This window comes from Lampetra planeri, chromosome 22, assembly GCF_965212315.1.
Source record: "Lampetra planeri chromosome 22, kcLamPlan1.2.h2, whole genome shotgun sequence".
In the NCBI taxonomy this organism is placed as follows: Eukaryota; Metazoa; Chordata; class Hyperoartia; order Petromyzontiformes; family Petromyzontidae; genus Lampetra; species Lampetra planeri.
Genome location: NC_136128.1, coordinates 2213261 through 2238154, shown reverse-complemented (window position 1 = coordinate 2238154; position 24894 = coordinate 2213261). Strand labels below are relative to the sequence as shown.

Here is a 24894-nt window from a genome sequence, read left to right as displayed (position 1 = left end):
TGAGGTGGGGGAAGGGAGGCGTGGCTTGGGAAGAGAGGCGTGGCCTGGGCAGAGGTGGCCACGCCTGGGCGTAGCCGGCCACGCCGGAGCGGATATAAGGGAGGTGTGGATGCAAAGCGGGTCTGGTTGAACTCCGAAGTCCGAAGTGAAGACGATATCATCGGTCCTCAAGTCCCGGGTCGTCGTCCTGGACCAGGCAGCCCGTTGCCAGGCAGCCCGTTGCCTGCCTGGTCCACTCTGTGTCGTGTTCCAGAGTGTTAGTGAGTTGAGGAAGGTGGTCACCACCTCATGTACAGTGTTATATTATTTACCGTTTAATAAATAGTGTTGTCTCCAAGTTGTGTGTGTGCACCTAATTCGAACCTACTACATAGCTGCTACTACATCCGTCTTCAGAGGCTTGTGTTGCTTCCGAAACGTCTTCGGAGGCTTGTGTTGGTTCCGAAACGTCGTGATTTAATGTAGTTGTTTTCATTTAAATTTAGTTAAGTTTTTTTACCTACGTGACTTTACCGATAAAAACAAAAAGTATGGATCCTTGCAGCCACGGAAACTATTTTGGGGGGGGGGGGGGCACAGCTTTGTGACGTCATATTTGAGAGGGGGGGGTCTGACTTTTTGTGACGCCGTGTGACGATGGGGGGGGGGGGGTCAAAAATCGTCCCAAATCGTGTGACGTCATTTATGGACGGCCCCATTGGCTTTCACAGTGTAGTGTGCTGCGTGTTGCTGTCTGTGCCGTCACCCCCCACGATGACACATTTACAAAAATCGTACTGGACTTAATCATCAAATGAATAAAGTTGAAATCGAGCACTGAGTTTGCAATCGATGTACCTAAAATATTTGAACAACCCAAGCGAGGATGCTACTGGTTCTCTCTTCAGCTGCCAATTTTGACTTCTCGCTCCACGTGCAGACTCAACCAATCGCATTGCTCTATTCCTATAGCGAGGCGACAGCGCATCTGCTGAAAGGTCACTCATCATGCTCTGCGCTTACTTGAAATCACGGCCTATTTATACATGATGCAGGTTGGGCCAATTACAGCAATATTCAATCTAGATTTGAAGCTTTCGTGACTGCAAGAATCCACACGCTTTGGTTCTTTTGGTAAAATCACGTAGGAAGGAAAAAATATTTAAAAATACTTTTTTAAACACGCTTTAATGAAATGTACTGTCCGAGCTGCCCCTCCCCCTGCCCCCTTCCCCCATCGCCCCTCCCCTCCTTCCACATCCCCCGCCCCTGGGCGTGGCTCCCCGAGGCTTGCCCTGACGTAAGGGACCGCAGTTGAGCGTGGACAATTAGAGCCGTTAAAAAGATTGTTTAAAAATATATATTTTTTATTTTTAATGATATAATATAGTATTGTCATCAGTATGACATAGCTATACGAAGTTTTCAGTCGATACGACATTGGGAATACGGTTGAAATTGAGTTCCAAGATTTTTGGATACAACACATACAGTAAGTTAAATAAAAGCGTGTAAAATGTTTTAAAATCTATGTTTTGGATTTTTTTTTTATTATAGAATCTCGTGTTGTCATCAGCATGACATACCTATACGAAGTTTGCAGTCGATAGCACAATGGGAAGTGTGTAAAAATTGAGTTACAATATTTCTTTTTTGAGGATACAACAGACGAAGTGAGTTAAATAAAAGCGTGTAAAAATAATAGATCACGACGTTTCGATCACAACACAAGCAACCGTCTTCAGGTGAAAAAGAGGGGGAATGATTCCCCGTCTTTTATTTATTACACGCTTTTATTTAACTCACTCTGTTGTTGTCGTATCCTCAAATATTGTAACTCAATTTTAACCCACTTCCCAATGTGGTATCGACTGCAAACTTCGTATTCTTATGTCTTACTGATGACAATACTATATTCTATCATAAAAACACTTTTTTTTTTTTAAACAATCTTTCTTATGTTATGTTTCGGCTTGGCTCTAATTGTCCACGCTCAACTTACGTTGGCTGTAAATCACCCAGGTCCCTTACGTTATGGCAAGCCTCGAGGCCACTTCTTGGAGTCGTGGAGTTCTGCCATTACTCGTACGGTACATTTCATTAAAGCGTGTTTTAAAAAAAGTATTTTTAAATATAACTTTTTCACCTGAAGACGGCTGCTTGTGTTGCGATCAAAACGTCGTGATCTATTATTATTTTCTACCTACGTGACTTTACCGAAAGAACCAAAGAGTACAGCAATACTGTATTATTTCAACAGTCGCTCTGATTTCAGTGCAGATGTTTCACTGTCACTTGCAAGGCCGTAGCCATGGAGTCAACATTGGGGGGGGGGCAAATCTTCCAGGGGGTCTGGGGGTCCCCCCCCCAGAAAAAATAAATCTAAATTTGAAAACGAATTTCCTGCCCAAAATAAAAAAAAAACTTCACTAACACATGGGATGGACTTTTTATTTATTTTTTTACAATGTCTATTAGTGTATTGTATTACATTGCTCTGTTTTTTCTTTTTTACCTTTTGTTTCATTGTATGTAATGGCAGAGATTAAGGGTTAATAAAGTACAACCACAATCATATAAACAGAATTCTATTTTATAGCAATATATAGAGGGGGGGAGGCATTGGGCATATTTGAATATACGGCCTTGGTCACTTGTATCATTAGTGCATTATTCTAGTAAATAAGCAGCTTCGCATCCTACATTATCGATTTTAACGGATGGCCCTCTGATGGTATTCACCGTCATACAGACGTCCTCCAACCTCGTCGTCCTCCTCATGACATCACCCTGTTATCGATCCAAGGATGTCTTTTTCGACATGGAAGCATCGAGGTAGAAAGCAAGCATTGGCGCGGAGGCTTTCACAAGGCCACGCGGGAGGGCAGTGTGCCACAGCTTGGCGCCCATCTCTCAGTGGTGCGGTCGTGTCGCTGCACGTGGCGCTTCGTCGCTCGCTCTGCCTTCACGGGCTCCCCCCACACCCCCTAAATCGGCGTCACTGTTATATTTGCGGTCAGCCAGGTCACGCCCGTGTATACTGTGGGTCAGAGTCTCGCGCGAGTAATTGAGACCATGCACCCGAGGCGATTCAATAGGGTTGTTCTGCCTTTAATTTTTCAGAAAAGCCACAAACCCTGCCAGTTTTCACGCAGTGGCGTATGTCGAGAACACCACACGGCACTCGCAACATGTTACAGGATGTCGTCTCCTTCATCCCGGACCACTCGCATACCGAAGCCGACGCATTCCCGAACACACAACATGTTACAGGATGTCTCCCGACGCATTCCCGAACACGCTCACAACAAAACACATCCTTAAACACAAAGGCACTTTTAGCCTTCGATGCAGCATTTACCACCCGCTTTGGGCTGCATTCACAAGCAACCCGGACTCCAGATGAAACTCGATCCAGAATGTCGTGGGCCACCCACCGGCCTGACACCGTCGCCAGAGCAGAGGAAGTGAGCGAGGCCCCTTCTGGCTCCTTCCCACCAACGGGTGGCGCTAGAGGCAGCCTCCTTGTGCTACTCTCCCCTTCTGCTGAATGTCCTTGCCCGTCTCTGCTCCTCACCGGGCGTCCAAGCCTGAGGCGTGGCTATTTCCTTGGACTGCTCTCTCCACTGCTGGCTGGCTGAAGCTCGAGCGCAGAGATGCTTGTGGCTGGGGACTTCTTGCAATCACCTCTATTGTGTGGTGGTGTGGTTCCCTATTTCTAAGAAGCTGGGCTGGGTTGGGCTCGCTTCATTGTGATTGAAACCTTGATGGAATCTGGTCTTCCACCTGTTTCCCAACACAAGAGCCAAACTTGCTGCACGCCTCTGTTTATCATTTCAAATTACTCCGTGCACGTGGTTCCATCTCTTCTCCCTGCCTCTCAGAACCTGCTTTTCCACAACCCCCTTTCCCTATGCAGGTGGACCACACCATCCCCGTTGCGTTTTCCCTTGTGAGTTATTGTACCATGTGACACGACACTTCTCTGCGGTGAGTACAACTTCTTTACAAAACGAAGGCACATACACCTCTCTGCATAACATTAAGGCTGAACCGCTTGCGCCTCCGAGATTGAGTGGTTAACGGGACACCCCCCACCCTGCAACTTTCAAATATCTCGGAACGAAAAAAGGTTAAATGCAGAACAGAGGAATTGAAGGTCTGGGGTCCAACTACCGAATGGCTTATACAATTCTAAAAATTCGCGTAGGACACGATTTTCCCATTTCAGATTCCCCCTGGGATATACGCATGGGAATTGTGTACATTTCCAGAACAATGTACGAATGATACCAAGCAGCCATAAGTCCAACATCATTCACTGACACGGCTGTGTGAAAGGAGAGATCTCCGTGTTTCTTGTTGTGTATGGACAGTTGTGTGTGTGTGTCTTTGTGGATATTGATGTGTGTTTGTAGTGGATGCTCTCCACACTAAAATGCGGAGACAGATAAGGGTTCCATCTCAGTCACACACAGCTCTCTCCTTCATACATCGCTCTCTCCTCTCGTCACTCGTCCGACGTCCTCTCTTATCGTAGATTCATGGGGGGCGATGTGGTACACGAAGACCCCGGCGTGAGGTGCAGGTCCCAATCTGTGGTATGTTCGTCCATTACCTGGGACAGTCTATCTGCCAAGGAGCAGTTAAACCTAACCAACATCACTTCCGTCTGAGGATGGTATGGGGACATTACGGACTTTCCTGGTGCCTGGATACATTTGTAGGAGATATTGCGGTTCTGGTCATCCAACAGACGCTCGGGGATGTCCCTTTCCAGGACGTAGCCCCGGGCAAATGTATTGGCTATTGTCGTGGCAGTCTGGTCGGGTATGGGCCATGTGGATGGCCAGCATAAGAGATTCTACAGGGTTGCCCTGGGGCATCGTGGGGAAAGGGCCCAAGACATCCAGGGCAACCAAGTCATTCATGCGGGATATCAGAATAGGTTGCAGCGGAGCCCGGAATCGTTTAGGTAGAGTCTTGCGGTGTGCGCAGTCTGGGCAACGTGCGATAGGAACCTGCGCACGTCAGCTGCCAAGCCGTGCCAAAAATAGCGACGTCATAGAGTTTCCAGGGTGGAGCAAGGTTTCGGCATGGACAGCGGTGATCAGCTGGGGCTGGAGTAGCGAGGGCACAAACAAGGCGCGGGTGGGCGACATGGGTCCCAGCCGTGTGGCCGTGGCCGGCTGGGCGGGGCCTCCTCAACCAGTGCCACCGAACAGACGATGATATCGTCCTGGGCTTGCCACCATGTTAATTCGACCAGCGGCGCGCCCCAGGGCCAGATCGATGGCCGAAGGGCCGCAGGAGGAGACGAGGAAGAGTTGGGGATTTGTGGCCCGCCCAGAGGAAGGGTCGTGCAGCGTGACAGGCGCGGCGACGTCCAGGGAGGAAGCAGTCCGACATCGGGAAGCCCCGTCCGCGCGCGCACAAGCGGTGGTCGGCGGGATTCACCAAAGAGCATCGGCATTAGCGTGGCGAGTGCCGTGACAATGTGCGACCTGGAACGAGTACTAGTACTCTTGGAGCGAACTGCCTAAGTGGTTGTTTTAAGCCGAAGGGCAAATTGGAGGGCGTCATGGGCGTTCCGCAGGGTGAACTCTTGACCATACAAGGCCGATAGGCGTGGATGAAGCGCGCAGCGGCAAGCAGTTTGCAGGGAACGAATCAGTGGCAGTAGGATGCCAGCCCCAAGGTGGTCCTCAACAATGGAAAGTTAAATGCCAGCCTCTGCGATGTAGTTGATCAGTCGCTCGATTACCACACCCTCCAGGTTTGCGTCGTCCATCGTGAGATATGTAAGTCTTCTGGGCCACGAGGCAGAGGGATGATGGCGAAGGCCATGGGAGTTTCTTCCGGGGCCCCGATCCGTTCCTGTAAGTAAATATCTCTGCCATGGCCTTGTTGTGGTTGGTCTTCCGTTCCATTGGGATGGAGTCGTAGGCCTCCCAATGCGTCATTCCCCCCAAGACTGCCGGGAGGTACAGCTGGGCGTCGTCATCGGACCACGATACGCTGCCCGGTAGCGGTGGGTGAAGTGGTCCCAGTCATCCGTCGGTGGTTGGAACTTCTCGACCGGTGGCAGACAGAGCCGATGGTGGCCGGAGGCCGGAGCTGGTAAAGGTAGCGGATGGGGCGTGGCAAGGATGTTTTGCGGAGAGAGGAAGTGGGCTGGAGCGGCCACCCGCGGGTGTCATCGTGCAGTATGGACTGGTCGAGAGGCGGTGCCAGCGCCACTCCAGAGGTTCATGGACGCCACTCCCCAGGTGGCTAGCATGGGGTGCCGTTGCGCTGCGCCTTAGGCCAGGCGCCTGTGTGGCAATGTGTGTCGCCTGTGTCGCATTTTGGTAGTGTGGTGGGTTAGCGTGCTGCACCAGGAACCCGGCGACACCAGTGACGATTATCTGAACCGGTCCTGGGACTCCCCTCGGTCGGCTCAGCCTCAAATGAGTACCTGGTGTGGTGTGTAGTAAACATCGCCACTGGGGAGACAAAGGCGGTCGGGCGTGGCGCTGGCCACCCACCCCCTCGTGTACTGCGCAGGCCTTCATAGGTACTACTCGTTAACAGCACTTGCCCCAACAGTCTGTTTAGGCTATACCGGGGGGGGGGGGGAAATGGGGGGTCTTTGTCGCCTGCATTGTGTGGTGCCACAGCGACGGGGCCGCTCGGCCGAGCCAGGGAGCCGCCCGGCTTCCACCGCCGCACTGCCCCCCATCACCCCCCCCACATAAACACGCACCCGCACCCACGTAGGGCCTCGTGGTCGGGTCACCTACCCTGAGTTTTCACCCGAGGGCCCCCTAGGGGGGTTACCCCACGGTTTCTCAGGGCCAGGGAATTGGACAGGACCCTTCCCAGGCCAAGTAACACTGCGGCGCCGTGGGCGGATTTGAGATCGCACGACCACGGCGAGCTCAGAGAGCCCCGCAGTTAGAAACGCATACAAACACAAACACGGGTCAGCAAGGCAGATAGCTGGGATCAGGAACCGGGACGACTGATTGGTCGAAAGTTCAAAGGCCGGCGGGATCGCAAAAGAGCGGGAAATCCTAGGCTCAGGATTGGTCGAGAGACCAAGGCGGTCGGGACGGGGGCGCCTAGCCTTTGATGTGAATAGTTTAAAAGAAAACGCAGGGGCAGTAGGGAACTCTCTTCTTCTGGAGTTTGGGACACGGGGTCAGCGACGAAGGAGTCATCGGGCGAGCCGCTAGATTGTCTGCAGGACGATCTGAGCGCCGCAAGGTCACCAAGGACTACAGACGGTATCGTGTTGCGCGCCTTACAACACCTCAGAGCGGAGAGTAGGATCCGTAGGAGAGGGTTAGTTCGGGGTAAGGACGAGTAGGAAAGCGGTTTAGCAAAGAGCGCAGCATAGAATAGGGCTACACGGCACCAGAGTGTGGGTTAGAAGCGCCTTGCTGGCCCGCACACACACACGGGTGGCACGGTTGGTTAGCAAGGGCTAATAAAATCTCGAGCGTAGTAACAAAACCGTGTTGTTGGGTGTTTTTGGAACGTGGTATTAGCGTGCACTGCATTCGCGAGTGTGTGGTCGATGTATGCATAAAGGCCGTGGTCTCTGTACGATTGTGCGGGTACGGAGGTGTGTGCGTTAACGCCCGGGGAGAGCACTTTTGTGTGTTGGCGTGACTACGCAGCCGTGTGAGAGGAGAATCGTCCTTGTACGATATTTGGGTTGACGTGCACGCGCGAGTGGGGGAGGGGACGAGTCGTCGTGTCGGCGTGTGCCCCGCTTGCGTGTGCTCGTTACTTGCGTAAGCTCTCGGCGTGCGTAATCGGCGTACTCCAGGTGCGCGATCGTAACGTGAGCGGCCAGCGCGGCGCAGAGCGGCGCAAGAGTGGGTGTCGCGTGGGGAGCTGCGTGTGTGTGCGTGCGACCACCCCGTGTGCGATACAGGTGCGCGATCATAACGCGAGTTGAGTTGGAGTGCGCGGAGTGGCGTGTGTGTGTGTGGGCGTGCGTACGTTCGCTCCGTGTGGGTTGCAGGCGCGCGATTAGGACAGGGAGGTATCGTAGTAGGGAGGGGCAGAATACTACTCGGTAATTAGCCATGCCGGCTACGCGGACCCGCGGGGGAGGGGAATCCTCGGGCGATGGTTCCCACGCCACGGGTGAGGAACCTAGCAGCGGGGGGGCGATTGATGATGCTAGCCCGGCCGTTAGCATTATCGAGGGAGGGATCTCGGGGGCTAGCGACCCCCACAAATTGGTGTCGGAAGCGGTACGGACCCCCGCGTTACCTCACGCTAAAATAAGACTGATATTTACCGGCCGGGGGGCCCCTTCGTGGAAGGCATTCGCCCGCAATCTCTTAGGGGCCAAGGAAATTAATGGATGGACGGACGCGCAGGCAGTACGTCAACTTAATATGAATCTTGATGGGCGGGCAGCCGATTTTGTAGAAGCGTTACCCGCGAGCGCACAGACACAGCTAGAGGAGCTGATGCGCCGACTCGATCAGCGTTTTGGCACGCGTGACGAGGAGGAAGCAAAATCGGCCTTAGAGGCGCGCCGTCGCCAACCTGGCGAAGATCTACGTGATTACGCCGAGGATGTGCGCGAGTTAACAAGGATCGCACGCCCGGGGTACGCAACTAATGTTATTGAGGAACTGGCCGCCGAGAAAATCCAGCGGTACCTGTCTCGCACGGCGTGGTGGCAGCCAGACATGAGCTGCCCACGTCTTCCCTTTAACGCCCTTGTCGAGCGCGCACGTAAGTGTGAAAGAATTCACAGCGAACGCGCGCAGCTCCGGGGGCTGGGACGAGAGCACGCCATTGCGAGCCTGCTCTCGGAAGACGAGGAGGAGGAACAGGAGCTCGCGAGAACGGTAAGGGGCCGGGAAAGAGAGCCTCCAGTGTCCCGCGAGACAACCCCGGGATGGGTTGCCGGTATACAAACGGGTATAAAGGATGTCTCCGGCCAGGTAACCCAGGTAGGTGACAGGGTAACCCAAGTAGACAACAAGGTAACCCAAGTACGGGCACACATGACTGCGCTGGAGACAATGGTAGAGACGGTCCAGGCCGAGGTAGGAGGATTAACTGGGAGGATAGCCCGACTAGAAGCAGAGTATGAGCAACAGCGCACGGGGGGAGGAGGGAGTGGGCAGAAAGTTCGCCACAGAGCCGCCACTCCTCCCAGGACGTGTTATGTGTGCGACCGTCGAGGGCATCTCATGAGGGACTGCCCTCAGCGCGCCCGTGCGAGGCCGATGCATAGGTCAAACACTAAGCCCCCCCTAGAGAGGGGACCACCAGGGGATGAAATCGACGTAGACCCGACCCAAACCAGCTGTAATAATAATGGCGAGCGAGTGATCCATAAACAGGTTACAACGACAACACCCAAGGGCGCATGGACCTCGGGCGATTGGCTGCGGGAGCTGGTGGCAGGGATAACGGGAGCCACGTCGCTGGTGGAAGGCCAGGTGAATGGGCAGCGCACCCGGATCCTGTTGGACACGGGCGCCGTGGCCTCTCTCATGAGCGCCGCGCACTGCAGCATGCTCGGGGTGGACGTGGGCTGCCTGCAGGCCCCGGATCGCGCGCTGCACACGGCAAGCGGAGCCGGGATGGGGTTGCTGGGGAAGGTCTCCCTCGAGGTCCGTCTAGGAAACCAGGTGTGCACACAGGAATTCTACGTTTCGAGTGTGTTGTGCCACGAGTGCATTGCAGGAACGGACCTCCTGGAAAAGTTGGGACTTAACGTACAGCCCCGGCAACGATGCGCTACGGTGGAGGGCAGCGGGGAGCGGATTCCGTTCCTAGGACAGGAGCCGAATCGCCCACGCTTCACACCCGTGGCCGCTACGCTGGTGTCGGCCGTCACCATCGGGCCTCTCGCCGAGATGCTGGTGCCAGTGGCAACCCTCTCCACCGACCCAACCCACCGACCATCGGGCGAGGTAATGCTGACTCCTCACCCGGAGTTGGCATCGCGATACGGGGTGGTAGGGTCAGCCACACTGGTAAACGCAGATGGGGGCCGGCTGTTTATACGTGTGTTTAACCCACACAGTACCCCGGCAATGATACGACGACGCACCCCGGTAGCCACCGTACACCCCCTGCACGCTCGCCACTCGAACGACTCGGTGTTCGCACTCTGGGCGGAGGACCCTGGCCGCCCCGAGGACAGCCAGGATCTGGCCTGGCGAGTCGGCCCGACCCCCCGAGCCGAGATTGTTCCCCTGCAGGATGCGCTACATGTGCCTTGGGCAGCCTTACCTAAGGGGGAGGCCGATCAGCTGCGCGGGTTATTGCGGGAGTACGCCGACGTGTTCAGTGAGCACGATTCGGACGTGGGCCGGACCGACCTGGTCAAGCACCAAATTGACACAGGTGCAGCCCGACCCATCAAACTCCCCGCATACCGAGTGGGCGCGCCTGAACGGACCCAGATCAAAGAGGCAGTCACGGATATGCTACGCGATAACATAATCCAGCCCTCCGCGAGCCCTTGGTCTGCCCCGGTGGTACTGGTAACGAAAAAGGACGGATCGACTTGGTTCTGCGTTGATTACCGAAAATTGAACGCAGTCACCCTCGGCGACGCTTTTCCCATCCCACGCATCGACGACACCTTCGACAGTCTCGCAGGAGCGCGGTATTTTTCCACCCTCGATCTGGCGTCCGGTTACTGGCAGGTGGAGATGACGGAGGAGGATCGGCCAAAAACAGCATTCACCACCCCGATGGGCCTGTTTGAGTTTCGAGTGTTGCCGTTCGGACTCACTAACGCGCCCGCGACGTTCCAGCGGTTGATGGAGTTGGTGATGCGGGGCTTGCAGTGGGACCTGATTTACCTGGACGACGTAATAGTGTTCAGTAGGTCGCTGTCCGAACACTGGTCCAGGCTGCGGGAAGTATTCCAGCGACTGCGAGCAGCCCATCTCAAGCTCAAGCCACGCAAGTGTTACATTGCGCAACGCGAGGTGGGGTACCTCGGACACCGAGTCAGCGAGGCAGGGGTGAGCACCGATCCCGAGAAGGTGCGTGCCGTAGTGGATTGGCCGCGGCCGAGGAACCTGACGGAGATCAGGTCATTCTTGGGACTCGCCACTTATTACCGTCGATTTGTAAAGGGATTCAGTGAGATTGCACGCCCCCTCACCCAACTCACCTCCCCTAAGAACCCCTATCAGTGGTCGGAGGCCTGCCAGACGGCTTTCACCACACTCAAAGACCACCTCACCCACACCCCCACCTTGGCTTTCCCAGATTTCACCACCGATTTTATTTTGGACACTGACGCCTGCAGCAGTGGGCTGGGCGCGGTGCTGTCGCAAGTGCAGGGTGGGACGGAGCGGGTCATCGCGTACGCCAGTCGGACCCTGAGCGGGGCCGAACTGAACTATTGTGTAACCCGTCAGGAACTGTATGCTGTAATTTTCGCGTGTAAACAGTTCCGACCGTACTTGTACGGCAGGAAATGTCGTGTGCGCACCGATCATTATGCACTGCAGTTCCTCCTTACATTCAAGGAACCGCGGGGGCAGATGGCTCGATGGCTGGCGCAGCTGCAGGAGTACAACCTGCAGATCGAGTACCGAGTGGGGCGGACACACGCGAACGCGGACGCCCTGTCAAGACGGCCCGCGGTGCGCGCTGAGACGAGGGAGGGAGACGCCTGCCCGTGCTTCACGGGGGGACGCTGCCGCCAGGCAGCAGAACCCAAGGAGCGCGCGGGAACTAAACTCCCCCCCCCGAGAGAGAGTGCAGTGTGCGCCACAGAGACCCTCGCAGGTGGCACTGAGGATCCCGTCGACCGCCCGGCAAGCGCGGGACCCGCGGCTCGGGACCCGATCGGACGGATCCAGGAGGACGTCGGCTGTGCCTTCCCGGGCCTAAACGACGAGCAGCTGAGACAGACCCAGCAGCGAGATCCGGATCTGGCGGCAGTGGAGGCGGCACTGCGGGAGGAAAAGAGCGCCCTACCAGGACCCTGGAGCGGTTTGTATGCCCGGTTGTGTGTACAGAACGGAGTGGTACGGGAGTTAACCGAGGCCGGCCAGCCGGGGTGCATCTGTGTTCCTGCCCAGGTGCGACCCCAGCTGCTACGACTGGTACACGACCACCCGCTCGGGGGCCATGATGGGGAACGGCGCACCCGGGAGACTCTGCGTCGCCAGTATCTCTGGCCTAAATTGGCGCAAGATGTGGCCGCCTGGGTGCAGGGCTGCCGGGCCTGTCAGCAGTGTGGGCAAAAGCCGGCGAGGTACCAGGTACCCCTGAGGCCGTTCCGAGTCAGTCGGACGAATCAGTTGGTCGGAATCGACCTGCAAGGGCCCTTTCCACGATCCCACCGGGGCAACCGATATATTCTTGTAGCGGTGGAGTACTTCACCCGCTACCCCGTGGCGGTGGCTATCCCGGATAAAACAGCCCTCGTAGTGGCCCGGGCCTTCGTGGAAAACTACGTACTTAAGTGCGGGATCCCCGAACGAGTCATTACCGACCAGGGTAGTGAATTCGAGGCCGAACTATTCCAGGCGCTGTGCCGAGAGTTCGGGATCCAGAAGGACCGAACCACGGCATATCACCCCCAGGCGAACGGGATGGTAGAGAGGATGAACCAGACTCTGGCCGGGAAGCTTAAACGCATGGCGGCCGCGAATCAACAGGACTGGGACGAACACCTCCCCTATGCCCTGTTCGCCTACACCACCGCCGTTCACACATCTACAGGACAGACCCCGTTCCTAATGATGTTTGGTCGCGAGTCTCGCCTGCCCGCAGATCTGCTGTTCGGTGTCCCTCCGCCGCAACGGGAGGGAGGGAGCCACCCCGTGGAGCACTTGCTGGAGACCCTGCGAGGGGCCAGGGGCCGAGCCTACCCGCACGGAGAGGCCGCGCACCAGCGGCAAGAGCACGGCGCCCGACCCCGTATGGAGCCCCCCTTCTACACTGCGGGCTCCGAGGTGTGGCTGTACACTCCCCGCGTCGGTGCCGGACAGGTGGGGAAGCTGACCACCTACTGGCGAGGACCCTGGATTGTGAGACGGCAGATCTCACCATGGACGGTGCTGATTCAGGGAGGAGAGAGGGGCCGGGAGATGGTGGTCAACATCCGCCGACTGAAGCCGTGGCGAGCAGCCCCCGAGGGGGGGAGCCCCGCCGTCCAAGTACCCCGAAACCCCGGGGTCCCCCCACCCCCCGTGCCCGGGGGCCTCGCGCAGTATATGGGCCCCACGGAGCCCCGGGCTCCGAGGGGCCCCGGGCGGGGCCGGGGGCGACGAGGACGGCGACCCTTAAACCCCACCGCCTCTGAGTTTGTTCCCCAGCCCGCAGGTGCCAGAGACCGAGGGGAGCCGTTGGAATGGAGGAGGAGACCACCGCCGGAGCCCCAGGAGACGGAGCCGCCACCCCCGAGGCCAGCCACAAGGGCCGGGCGAATCCCGCGGACCCCGCGGCGATACCTCGTGGGGGCAACCCAGGCGAGGTGCTCCAGTCAACCCGGGACGGGGACTGGCACCCCGGGGGGCTATGTGGTGCCACAGCGACGGGGCCGCTCGGCCGAGCCAGGGAGCCGCCCGGCTTCCACCGCCGCACTGCCCCCCATCACCCCCCCCACATAAACACGCACCCGCACCCACGTAGGGCCTCGTGGTCGGGTCACCTACCCTGAGTTTTCACCCGAGGGCCCCCTAGGGGGGTTACCCCACGGTTTCTCAGGGCCAGGGAATTGGACAGGACCCTTCCCAGGCCAAGTAACACTGCGGCGCCGTGGGCGGATTTGAGATCGCACGACCACGGCGAGCTCAGAGAGCCCCGCAGTTAGAAACGCATACAAACACAAACACGGGTCAGCAAGGCAGATAGCTGGGATCAGGAACCGGGACGACTGATTGGTCGAAAGTTCAAAGGCCGGCGGGATCGCAAAAGAGCGGGAAATCCTAGGCTCAGGATTGGTCGAGAGACCAAGGCGGTCGGGACGGGGGCGCCTAGCCTTTGATGTGAATAGTTTAAAAGAAAACGCAGGGGCAGTAGGGAACTCTCTTCTTCTGGAGTTTGGGACACGGGGTCAGCGACGAAGGAGTCATCGGGCGAGCCGCTAGATTGTCTGCAGGACGATCTGAGCGCCGCAAGGTCACCAAGGACTACAGACGGTATCGTGTTGCGCGCCTTACAACACCTCAGAGCGGAGAGTAGGATCCGTAGGAGAGGGTTAGTTCGGGGTAAGGACGAGTAGGAAAGCGGTTTAGCAAAGAGCGCAGCATAGAATAGGGCTACACGGCACCAGAGTGTGGGTTAGAAGCGCCTTGCTGGCCCGCACACACACACGGGTGGCACGGTTGGTTAGCAAGGGCTAATAAAATCTCGAGCGTAGTAACAAAACCGTGTTGTTGGGTGTTTTTGGAACGTGGTATTAGCGTGCACTGCATTCGCGAGTGTGTGGTCGATGTATGCATAAAGGCCGTGGTCTCTGTACGATTGTGCGGGTACGGAGGTGTGTGCGTTAACGCCCGGGGAGAGCACTTTTGTGTGTTGGCGTGACTACGCAGCCGTGTGAGAGGAGAATCGTCCTTGTACGATATTTGGGTTGACGTGCACGCGCGAGTGGGGGAGGGGACGAGTCGTCGTGTCGGCGTGTGCCCCGCTTGCGTGTGCTCGTTACTTGCGTAAGCTCTCGGCGTGCGTAATCGGCGTACTCCAGGTGCGCGATCGTAACGTGAGCGGCCAGCGCGGCGCAGAGCGGCGCAAGAGTGGGTGTCGCGTGGGGAGCTGCGTGTGTGTGCGTGCGACCACCCCGTGTGCGATACAGGTGCGCGATCATAACGCGAGTTGAGTTGGAGTGCGCGGAGCGGCGTGTGTGTGTGTGGGCGTGCGTACGTTCGCTCCGTGTGGGTTGCAGGCGCGCGATTAGGACAGGGAGGTATCGTAGTAGGGAGGGGCAGAATACTACTCGGTAATTAGCCATGCCGGCTACGCGGACCCGCGGGGGAGGGGAATCCTCGGGCGATGGTTCCCACGCCACGGGTGAGGAACCTAGCAGCGGGGGGGCGATTGATGATGCTAGCCCGGCCGTTAGCATTATCGAGGGAGGGATCTCGGGGGCTAGCGACCCCCACAATTGCATTGTTGTACAAGGCGTCCAGTGGGAGGGTCACCTTGTAGCCGTGCTCCCGGCGATTGAGGTCATCTCGGGGCAAGGCTGCGGCACCGGGGGGGAGGCCATGCGAGTGGCGGCTGAAGGCAGAAGGGGCCACGCGAGCTCTGCCGCCAGAGTCGGCGACCCATTAAGGCCCAAGGTTGGCGAACCCAGGCGTGCCGAGCGCAGCGGCCAGCTGCGGAGCTGCGTAACCCCCCCCCCTCGCCCTGCTGGGCCACAGTTGAGCGGAGCAGTGGCGGCACGAGGAGCAGCGGCGTGCGTGTGCACGTTCAACTTCTTTCGCACCGTACGTGGCCAACCGCGCTCGTCGGAGATGCGGGGGGGGGGGACGACAACACAACTAAACACAAAGAGAGGAGCAGTGGGTGACGAGATGCAGAGCAGCAGCGACGTCGCCGGAGTGGGAGACACGCGGCGGCATTGCAGGTGAGGGAGACGACAGGCGGACCCGCCAGCATCTGCATCTGGGTGGACTGAGCCAGGACCCTCACCGAGAGGTGGTTAAGAGCGTCTGTGCAGGTAGCGGCCGGCATCTACTGCGGGCTCTGCCGGCGAGGAGGGCCCGGCTGAAGACTCTCCCCACCAACACGCGGAGACAGGTGAGGGTTCGTGCACGTTTACTCCACCTCCGTCACACACGGCTCCCTAATATATGTTTTTGGGGGTTAGATCGCGGAAATATATAAATGTGTCGTTAAAACCCGCCACCACCCGACAGCCAACTAGTAAGGGTTGTCACGTAAACAGAACGTGGCCAATTCGTCACTAGTACAGCAACACCGCTGTGTTGGAGAGCTAAGCCACAACATTCACAATCTGAGTATGACGTTTCGCCAGTAATTACATCTTGTTTCAGCAGGCGACAGCCAGATTTGTGCAGAAGTCTAACTGTTTCGTTCCTTATATAGAGGCAGAAAAAAGGTCGACACATCTACGCCCCTATTATGGATGATATTGGTCGCGAAAGCCTACGTGTTCAACACGGCTCCCTCCTTCAGCCACAGCTCTCTCCTCTTGCCACTCCTCCGACGTTCCCCTCTTATCCCCACGGTCCCTACCCCCATTCCCTCCTCTCATCCCTGTCACGTTCACTCCCCAGCCACCGATCGCACACCGTCACACCTCGGACCATGTCTGCAGTCGCGTGTTTGAGCAGTTGTGTTTTCGTGTGTAGTTTGTGTTGGCACATTTTTTCTTCGTGTATGATTGCTGTTTGGTTTATCGTTTTGTCGTGGGTGCTCTGCTCACCAGCATGCGGAGACAGTTGAGGGTTCCACCTCCGTCGCACACAGCTCCCTCATACACCGCTCTCTCCTCGTTACCCCTCCGACGTCCCCTCTCATCCCAACCGCCCCCTCTCCCCTTCCCTCCAATTCATCCAGCCACCGATTCCACTCCCTAACACCTCGGACCATGGCACCTCATCCCCAGCCACCGATTCCCCTTCTTTATACCGCGGGGTCACTCCCGGTCAACGAGGTGCAGGGATCGAAGTCGGCGTACATGGAGGAGGTGGGTGACGCTCATGGTGTCGTGACCGTTACGGAGGTCCATCACCGTTGTTTGAGCGCTCGTTGTGGTGTGGGATTGTTTGAGCGGTTGATTCTGATTGTTGAAGCGCTTGTTGCTGTGTGCGGCTGTGGTTCTTGTGGTGTATGGCTGTGGTTGTTTGCATGGTTGTTAATATTATATCTAAAGATGATGATAAACTATCAGACTTTAACATTGCATTCCACTATCTCAACTTTGATAACCTTTTTAACATGGTTAATATTTAAAACATGGTTAATATGCATGTATGTTAAACGTCTTTCACGCCGTACAGAGCCAACCGTGCTCATCAGAGGTGCGATACGATGAACGGAGAACATCCAACATTCAATTCTGCTCCAATTCCTAACAAGGTAAACATGACTACTGCTGTGTAACAACGATCTCGTCTAACATCAACAGTATTGCTGTGCTCACCTCAACCCACGTGCACAACTTCTTTATTGCGTTGCCGCTGCTGCTGCTGCCGGGTCAATGTCACAGAAGTGGACGCCATTCCGCATCGTAAACGAGGAGTCCACCTCATCACCCGCGGAGGTCGCTCCTCTGCTCAAAGAGAAGAAGAAGAGGAGGAGGGAGGAAGGAGGAGGAGGGAGCGAGGGAGGGAGGAGGAGGAAGGATGAGGGGGTAGGCAGGAGGAGGAGGGAGGGGCGAGGAGGGAGGCTGGAGGAGGAGGATGGAGGAGGAGGAGTGCTGCCACCGCCGCCGCTGCTTCGGCAGAGAAGCAGCGACCCCGCGGAATTTTGGTGCCAAAATCCCCGCTTGTTGACGGCCAATTGGGCTGGCGGAGTGGTGGACGTCAACCATCGGCAAGGCGGGGGGCGGGGGTGGGGGCTGTCTACGAAGCGGCGGCTTGCAAACTTCGCTCGGGGTCGTCTTCTACTTCTTCTCTCGCTACGAAATATTCGTGGAGTTGCATCAACGCGCTTGCTGCTTCGACGATGTTTACCGCGCGCCTTGTTCCTGCACTCACGAGCCACCCACCGCACCACCTCCTCCACCACCTCCTCCACCACCTCCTCTACCTCCTCCTCTTCCCTGACTCGTGAGTCACGGAGGCCGATGCTGGGTTCACAGCACTGAGCCGACACTGGCGAGACTAGCTGGGTTCGACTCCCGGGTTAGACCGGCTAACCAACATAGCCGGTCCGCAAGTGTGGAGAGTTGATATTCTCAGCACGGCCTCCAAGAACAAAGACAAAGATCCCCCGTATAGCGTGAACAGACTGTTGGGGCAAGTGCTGTTAGCGAGCACCTATGAAGGCTGGCACCGCACACGAGGGGGTGGATGGCCAGCACCACGCCCGACCACCTTTGTCTCCCCAGTGGCGATGTTTAAACACCGCACCAAGTACTCACTTGAGGCTGAGTCCACCTAGGGGAGGCCCAAGACCGGTTAACAAAATCGTCATCGGGTGTTGGCCGTGAGCGGGAATCGTACTCGGGTCGCTGGGTTCGTAGCGCTAACCGCTACACCACCGCTCCCCACTACACGCACAGACACGTCATATCTCCACACCGAGGTTATTTTTTCTAGTTTGATTGGCACGCCGCGAATAACTCTTTGAATAGCGAAAAGGTCACTGCGTGAATGTATACACACACACACAGAGGGATGTTTCTGATGTCGTCTTTCATGCGGTATTTGGACGTTGCAAAAGCAGCGAAAGTTCAGAAGGGAAATGTATCAGTCGCTCTTGACATGAAGCCGCGAGCACAATTGGAATACAAGTGTGAGATGTTTGTTTGAATTATACAGCACTGTAATAAAATGAATTAAGGCTGGTAAAAATGTGAATGTTGTAAAATATGTATATGGCTAATGAATTATGGAAGGTAAATTGGGTTCAAAGTAATGTAATAAAGAGGTGGACATTCGATTTAATAGTTTTGCACAGTTACATTCGTATGTATCCGAATCAGAATATTTAATTATATATTGCCGGAATCCGATGAGCTATAAAGGTCTTTTTCACAGATCTCCAGTATTTCACAGATGTCCAGGGGGAAGAGGTGCGCGTGTTTGTTGAACTTCTTTCGCACCGTACACGGCCAACCGTGCTTATCGGAGGTGCGGGACGAAAGACAGCAAACGGCGTTTCACAAATGCATCGGATTAAGTGTGCACTGAGTACACACTTGTCCGCTGTAGGACCTGGCTTGAACTCTTCGTGACAATTGAACAAAATTGCGCAAAGCAACGCGGAAAGAGGATGCACCTTGGTTATTTACGCCAAGGCTGAGGAGCACGTGGATTCCGCGAGAAGAAACGCAAAAGTGAAGCCGGGGTCGGGCAAGTCGCTCGCCATTGGAGGCGATGGACGGAGACGAACGTCACAGAGGGCAAGCCCGAAGCAGACGACCCCCCCCTCCCCACGACGGAGCAATGGGATCCGCTCGGGTGCGCGAGCGAGATGGATCATGGAGTCGCGAGGCAGTGAGGGGATGGAAGAGCAGGCGTGGAAGAGCAGGCGTGAAAGAACGGCTGAGAAGAGCGGTGGGGGCTGCTTGCCACGACGACGACGACGATGATGATGATGGGGATGACAAGGCAGTGATCCACTTGTTGTCAAATGCGCATTTTCCTGGTTTGTGCAAAATGTGTCAAGGGTACAAATGCTGGCAACTGTATACGTTCAAGATTGTTGTCTTCGCCGTATTGATTGCAGCGACATTGGAGGCAGAATGAGGAATACTGTATTAGATCATTCGGGAGCGTGCGTGTGTACTGAATCTTTAACTTATTTCGCACCGTACGTAGCCAGCCGCGATAATCGGGGCATATGTCGGCATATACGCAGGGTTAAATACATCTTTCAAAGTGTTCACAAAAGGTAAACGGGCATGGTGGGCAGGACGCACCTCTGGTAGGGTTCATGGCCGAGGGTTGTTGCAGACGAATAATGGAGTAGCAGCCAAGGAGATGGAACGCGACCGAGAGGATCGCGCACCGTGGAGATGGAGCGATGACAATCGGCTCGCGTCCACGCGCTGGGCTGTGAACGTCGCATCGCAAAGACCGCGAGAGATGGCGACAGCCATGGGGGAGCCTTTCATCCAGCAGTGGATTGGTCATGGCCGAAGGTGATGGTCGATATACTTACAGGTGCAAGGCGGTTGGTCATGCTTTGGGGTGCCGGATTATCCTCGTAGCAAGAGGAGCTACATATGTAGCTACGGGCCCCGCACTTTCAAGGCCCCCGCGCTAAATGCTTTCAAGCTATCAATTCCGGTTCGGTGATTCTGCACTTGCTCTATTACTCTAGCACTATACCGCCTTCGACTTTTACGAACGACCGGGTGTTTAAGGTTAGCGAGTTGTATTATCTGGCCGTATAGCAAATGAAAAAAATGAAATTACTTTACTATGCAAGTAAAAAATGTACGTGCTTTAATATTTAAAATTAGGGCCCCTTTATAACATCATTTGCTACATGCCCCGCAACTAGCTTCATCCGGCACTGCATGCTCGTGATACGGGGTTTGTAGCATTGGGTGGCCTCTCTCAGAGCCGTGTGTACACAACGCCGCTTGCACGGTCATTGTTTCTCTTGCGCACACCGCTTCTTGTTATTTTCTTGCACGGCTGCGTTGCACCTTGCTCATTGAGCACACCGTTCATCATCGTCATCATCATCCTCATCAGCAGCAGCAGCCGGCATGGTCCGTCCCAACTGCTGGATGAAGGCGTCCCGAAGCCTCGTGGGGCGTGCGGGGATATCGACGTTGCTGGACCCTGCTGCCCCCACAACGCAGTCCCCAGCGGCAGCCCACACACAGCACTTGTCCAGCCAGCCGCCCGTCACAGGCGCGCACCATCGACAGAGACACCTTAGCCGCCTCGGTGCGCAAAGCCACGAGGCGCCGTGACACCCCCCCTCCTGCACAAAGACAAAGATCCCCCGTATAGCCTTGACAGCCTGTAGGAGCAAGTGCTGTTAGCAAGCACCTATGAAGGCCGGGACGGCACACGGGGGGATGGGTGGCCAGCACCACGCCCGACCGCCTTTGTCTCCACCAGTGGCGATGTTTACACACTGCACCAGGTACTCGTTTCAGGCTGAGTCGACCTAGGGGAGGCCCAGGACCGGTTCAGATAATCGCTATCACTGGTGTTGGCCGTGAGCAGGAATCGAACCTGGGTCACGAGGTTCGTAGCGCAGCACGCTAACCGCTACACTACCGCTCCCCACACACTCACCTACACACACTGACACACACACACAGACACACACACACTGAAACACACACTCACTACGCACACACTGACACACACACCTACACACACACTGACACACTCACTACGCTCACACACACACTGACACACCTACACACACACTGACACACACTACGCACTACGCACACCTCGCCCCGTGATTGCGTGCGACAGGTGCAGTCACTGACGCGCGCATTCGGGGGAGGTGGAGCGGGGAGCCCTCGTGTGGCGGTGGCTGAACTGCCGAGGGGAGGGGAGTGGGGGGGTGCATCGCTGCTTATTAAAGGCAGCGCCGCGTCGCGTTCATTCATCGAGGCGCCACGCGCAACCCGCGGCTCCTGGACCACCGCGCGCCTTCGACGTGCGCCCCGAGACGCTCTGGCAGGACGCACCGAGGAGGGGGGGCCGCACGGGATGGTGGCGTCGAGGCCGTGGCCCCGGTGACCTCTCTCCCCCGCACAGCGCCATGCCGCGCGGCCGCGATGCGCGCTCAGACCTCGGCGCTCGAAGCCGCGACTCCGGCAGACGGCGGCGCTAGCGGCGGCGAGTGGCTCATGGAGCCCGCGGTCGAGATGCTCCAGGAGGAAGACGAGGAGGAGGTGGAGGAGGTGGTGCTGGTGGGAGAGGTTTTGACGGGGGCATCCCCCGGTGTCCGCGCGCCCGGTGCAGCGGCCTCCTCCGCGTCGTCTTCGACGTTCGCGCTGTCGGTGGAGCGCAAGCGGAGCATCCTGCAGGTGCCGGTGCCCGTGGTGCCGGGCCGCGCGTGGCGCTACCGGCGGGCCGCGCAGCGCCACGCGCGCTACCGGCGCCTGCAGAACGCCCTCTACAACGTGCTGGAGCGGCCGCGCGGCTGGGCGTTCGCCTACCACGCACTCGTGTGAGTGAGCTGCTCCGCCTGTTGCACTCCCACTCCTCCACCACCCCCGCCACCTCCCCCCGGCACACCCCCATACAACCACCGAGCCGCGGCGTGACTCGCGCTGCTCCGCTCGCTCATAAACGCAACGACAACGACGACGCTGCGGTGGTGACTCGAACGCTGCGCCCCAACTCGCCCAGGAGCGAGTTGTTCCGCTCGGCCACGCAGCAGTAGCGCTTAGCGCCACCGTGACCACTAGAGCCGTGACCACTAGAGCCGTTACCACTACGACGAGCTGTGACCACCACTAGAGCTGTGACCACTAGAGCCGTGAGCACTACGACGAGCCGTGACCACTACGACGAGCCGTGACTACGACTGCGTTCACTCGCAAACTCGTTCGGGGTAGCGCGCCCTGCACGTAACTCGCCCACCGTCCATTCACTCCCAAATCTCTTCTCCGGGTTGACTCGCCCTGACCAATTCACTTCGCGACTCGTCAACTCCACTCGCTCACGCTACAAATTCGACTCTCGAAATGCAACCTCAGCCGATCTCTCAACCCTCACCAACTCAACTCACCCATTCATCCACGCACCAATGTTCCCAACAACTGACAATGACAGCACCGTACGTAAAATAATGTTTTCTGATGTGCAGATTTTTTTTATTAACTTTGCTTTTCCACCCGAATCCGTAATCGTTACAGGGGGCACATAAACACCCCTACATAAACATACATAGACACATCTGCAGGGCTTGTGTATCCAGAAGTTGCGCCCTCTGGGCAGTTCGCATATCGGGTTCCTGTTAATGATGTACAGTTTTTAATTAGGCGTATGAATGAGCACCTTGGATGTCGGGCGAACCGCATATAAATTCACTTGCTGAGGTCTGTAAAGCGCCCTGCGTTTCCTCTTACACGGAACTGCTGAACAGATATCCAGATTACACTATTCCATGCGCTTAGTTGACATTGTTAAAGGAAGCTGTTACCGTGCATAACGAGCCAACGCAATGAATATGCGACGTGGGTTGTTTATCGTTGCAATTCTGGTGCACTTGGCTTAAGTGAGACCTCCATCGAAGTGACCGTCGGGTCGCTTGGAACAACCTCTCTACGAAGGAGCGCTTGAGACCGGATGGTACCGGAGAGAGACAGAGACGGAGAGGGAATGTGTGTTTAGTAAAGTAGCTGAGTCGTGGTGGCGCGACACAGTGGCCGCTCAGTGCAGGGAAGCTCCACTCAGTACAGCGAGGCTCCGTATAGTGCAGGGAAGCTTCACGTATGCAGGGAAGCTCCACTCAGTGCAGATCGCAGCTCCGCTCAGTGCAGCGCGGCTCCACGCGCTCTGCACCGAGTGGCGGCTGCGTGCGTGAGTGGAATGGGCCTCTTATGGAATTCATTCACGAGTGTCTGATGTGATTGCGATCGAGCACGTCGATTGAAACGTATCAATAGACGTGCATGTTGTTCCAATAAGAGTTACTGCGATTACACGAAAGCTTCACCGGCTCGTCGGACTCTTTGAAAAAAGGGTCCTGCGTTTGGTTGATGAGTGTTTATACTACAGGATGGGATGGTCCAAATGTCTTGTGAACACCCAATTTTATCCTCTAATACGTATCTTTTATTTTCTTTAAAGCAACGTTTATTTTAAACAGAAATTGAATATGCATAGGAAAAAGATGTTCATGGTCAATTAATTTGTGAGTCGCAAGACATTTGGACCACCTCGTCAAAGTGGGAGGAGAGCGGATCGCCCCTCGTGAGCAAGGGGGGAACGCTCGATCCCCATACAGATGGAAGGAGATGTGGGTTAGTCCACTCGCCGTGCAAATGTAGACCACTGATTAATGTACAGGATGACCAAATTCATACCTATAGATAGATACAATCCGCGTAGTTGTGTCATGGGTGATGGTCGCATTTAGGATTTGCGCTTTGGCACGGTCACACTGGGTAAGGTAGTGCGACGCAGTGGCTTCCCTGCCAACTGTTCATGATGAGAGGCGTCTTCAAAGTGCGCGGGTATTACATTAACTGTCATACAACAACGGCAAGAAGAACACGGTGGGTTTTGAACGACGGGCATAGCTACTCATGGGATGTAGCTACTGGTAGGGCGATGGGGTAGACAGGAATCTACTGATATAAGTTTGCCGCATTGCGCGTTGCATCGCATATACGTTGCTGATTCACGAGGGAACTTTTTTCCTTCTAAGTTGAACGTTTCGCAAATGCGTTCTTTGAAGAAAAAAAAGCGAATTTTTCGCGCAATTTTTGAAATTCGGTACACACGCAGCGAAAAGGGACTGCAATGCCTGTTCCTATACGCACATGACAGGTACCACGTGGAGATGATTTCCCTCCACGTGGCAGAGGGAGGCTCGACTCGACATTGTGGAGGAGTCGGACAGCGTGGCGGAATTGCTGAGTCACCTGCTGAGGCAAAGCGGTTATAAGTGACTCACAGAATTGTGCGCAGTTGCGTATACAGTACGAGCGCGATGCCGATCACACAACGCGGTTCGAATTCGACCCTCGATCGATGGCTGCGCCATCGCCGCACACGCGTCGAATAGAGAGCAAGGGACAAGTTCTTACTTACTAACAACTCGTATCATTTTTCATTCCCCCTCTCCCTGAAAATCCTGGCTCTGCCAGGATTTAGTTTTCTGAGAGATTTTTGTTTTCACGTTCTATTATCAAGCCAAGAAGGTGAAGAGTTGAGCCCCAGAAGAGAACCAGGTTCCTCTGGTGAACATTCATGTGACTCCAGCTTCATCATCATAATTTATAAACAGTAATTGTGTTCACTATTTGATTTTAAAAATCACATTGAAATAAATTGTGGTGAATGAAAAGCAGGGGTGCAGGCCAACTTGGGTCATATATTCTGTTGTTCCTAGCCCATGGGCCAGGGCAGGAACTGGTACCACCTGAGGTAGCTAAACCTTAGCAGTACTCATTTATTTGTATGGCTAATTAGTGAATTACTTGATTAATCCTCTCAACTGTGAAAAAATACACATTTTAACAACGCGTATTTTTATGGGCCCCCTTTTGTCAGTATTACGTTGATATGAAAAAAATAATAAAAAGGATTTACCTCTTTCTGGCAATAATACAGGAGGTGTTGGTTG

At 55.7% G+C, this 24894-nt stretch overlaps 1 protein-coding gene across 1 annotated transcript in view; it reads left to right on the top strand.

The window, feature by feature from the left end:
- The first annotated feature begins 21370 nt into the window (after positions 1–21370).
- The window catches only part of LOC144725108 (potassium voltage-gated channel subfamily KQT member 4-like), an 88702-nt gene continuing 85178 nt past the window's right edge, over positions 21371–24894 (top strand). The window contains exon 1 of the mRNA XM_078604580.1: positions 21371–21765. Coding sequence (XP_078460706.1) covers positions 21371–21765 — 395 coding nt within the window. The remainder of the gene's footprint in view (positions 21766–24894) is intronic.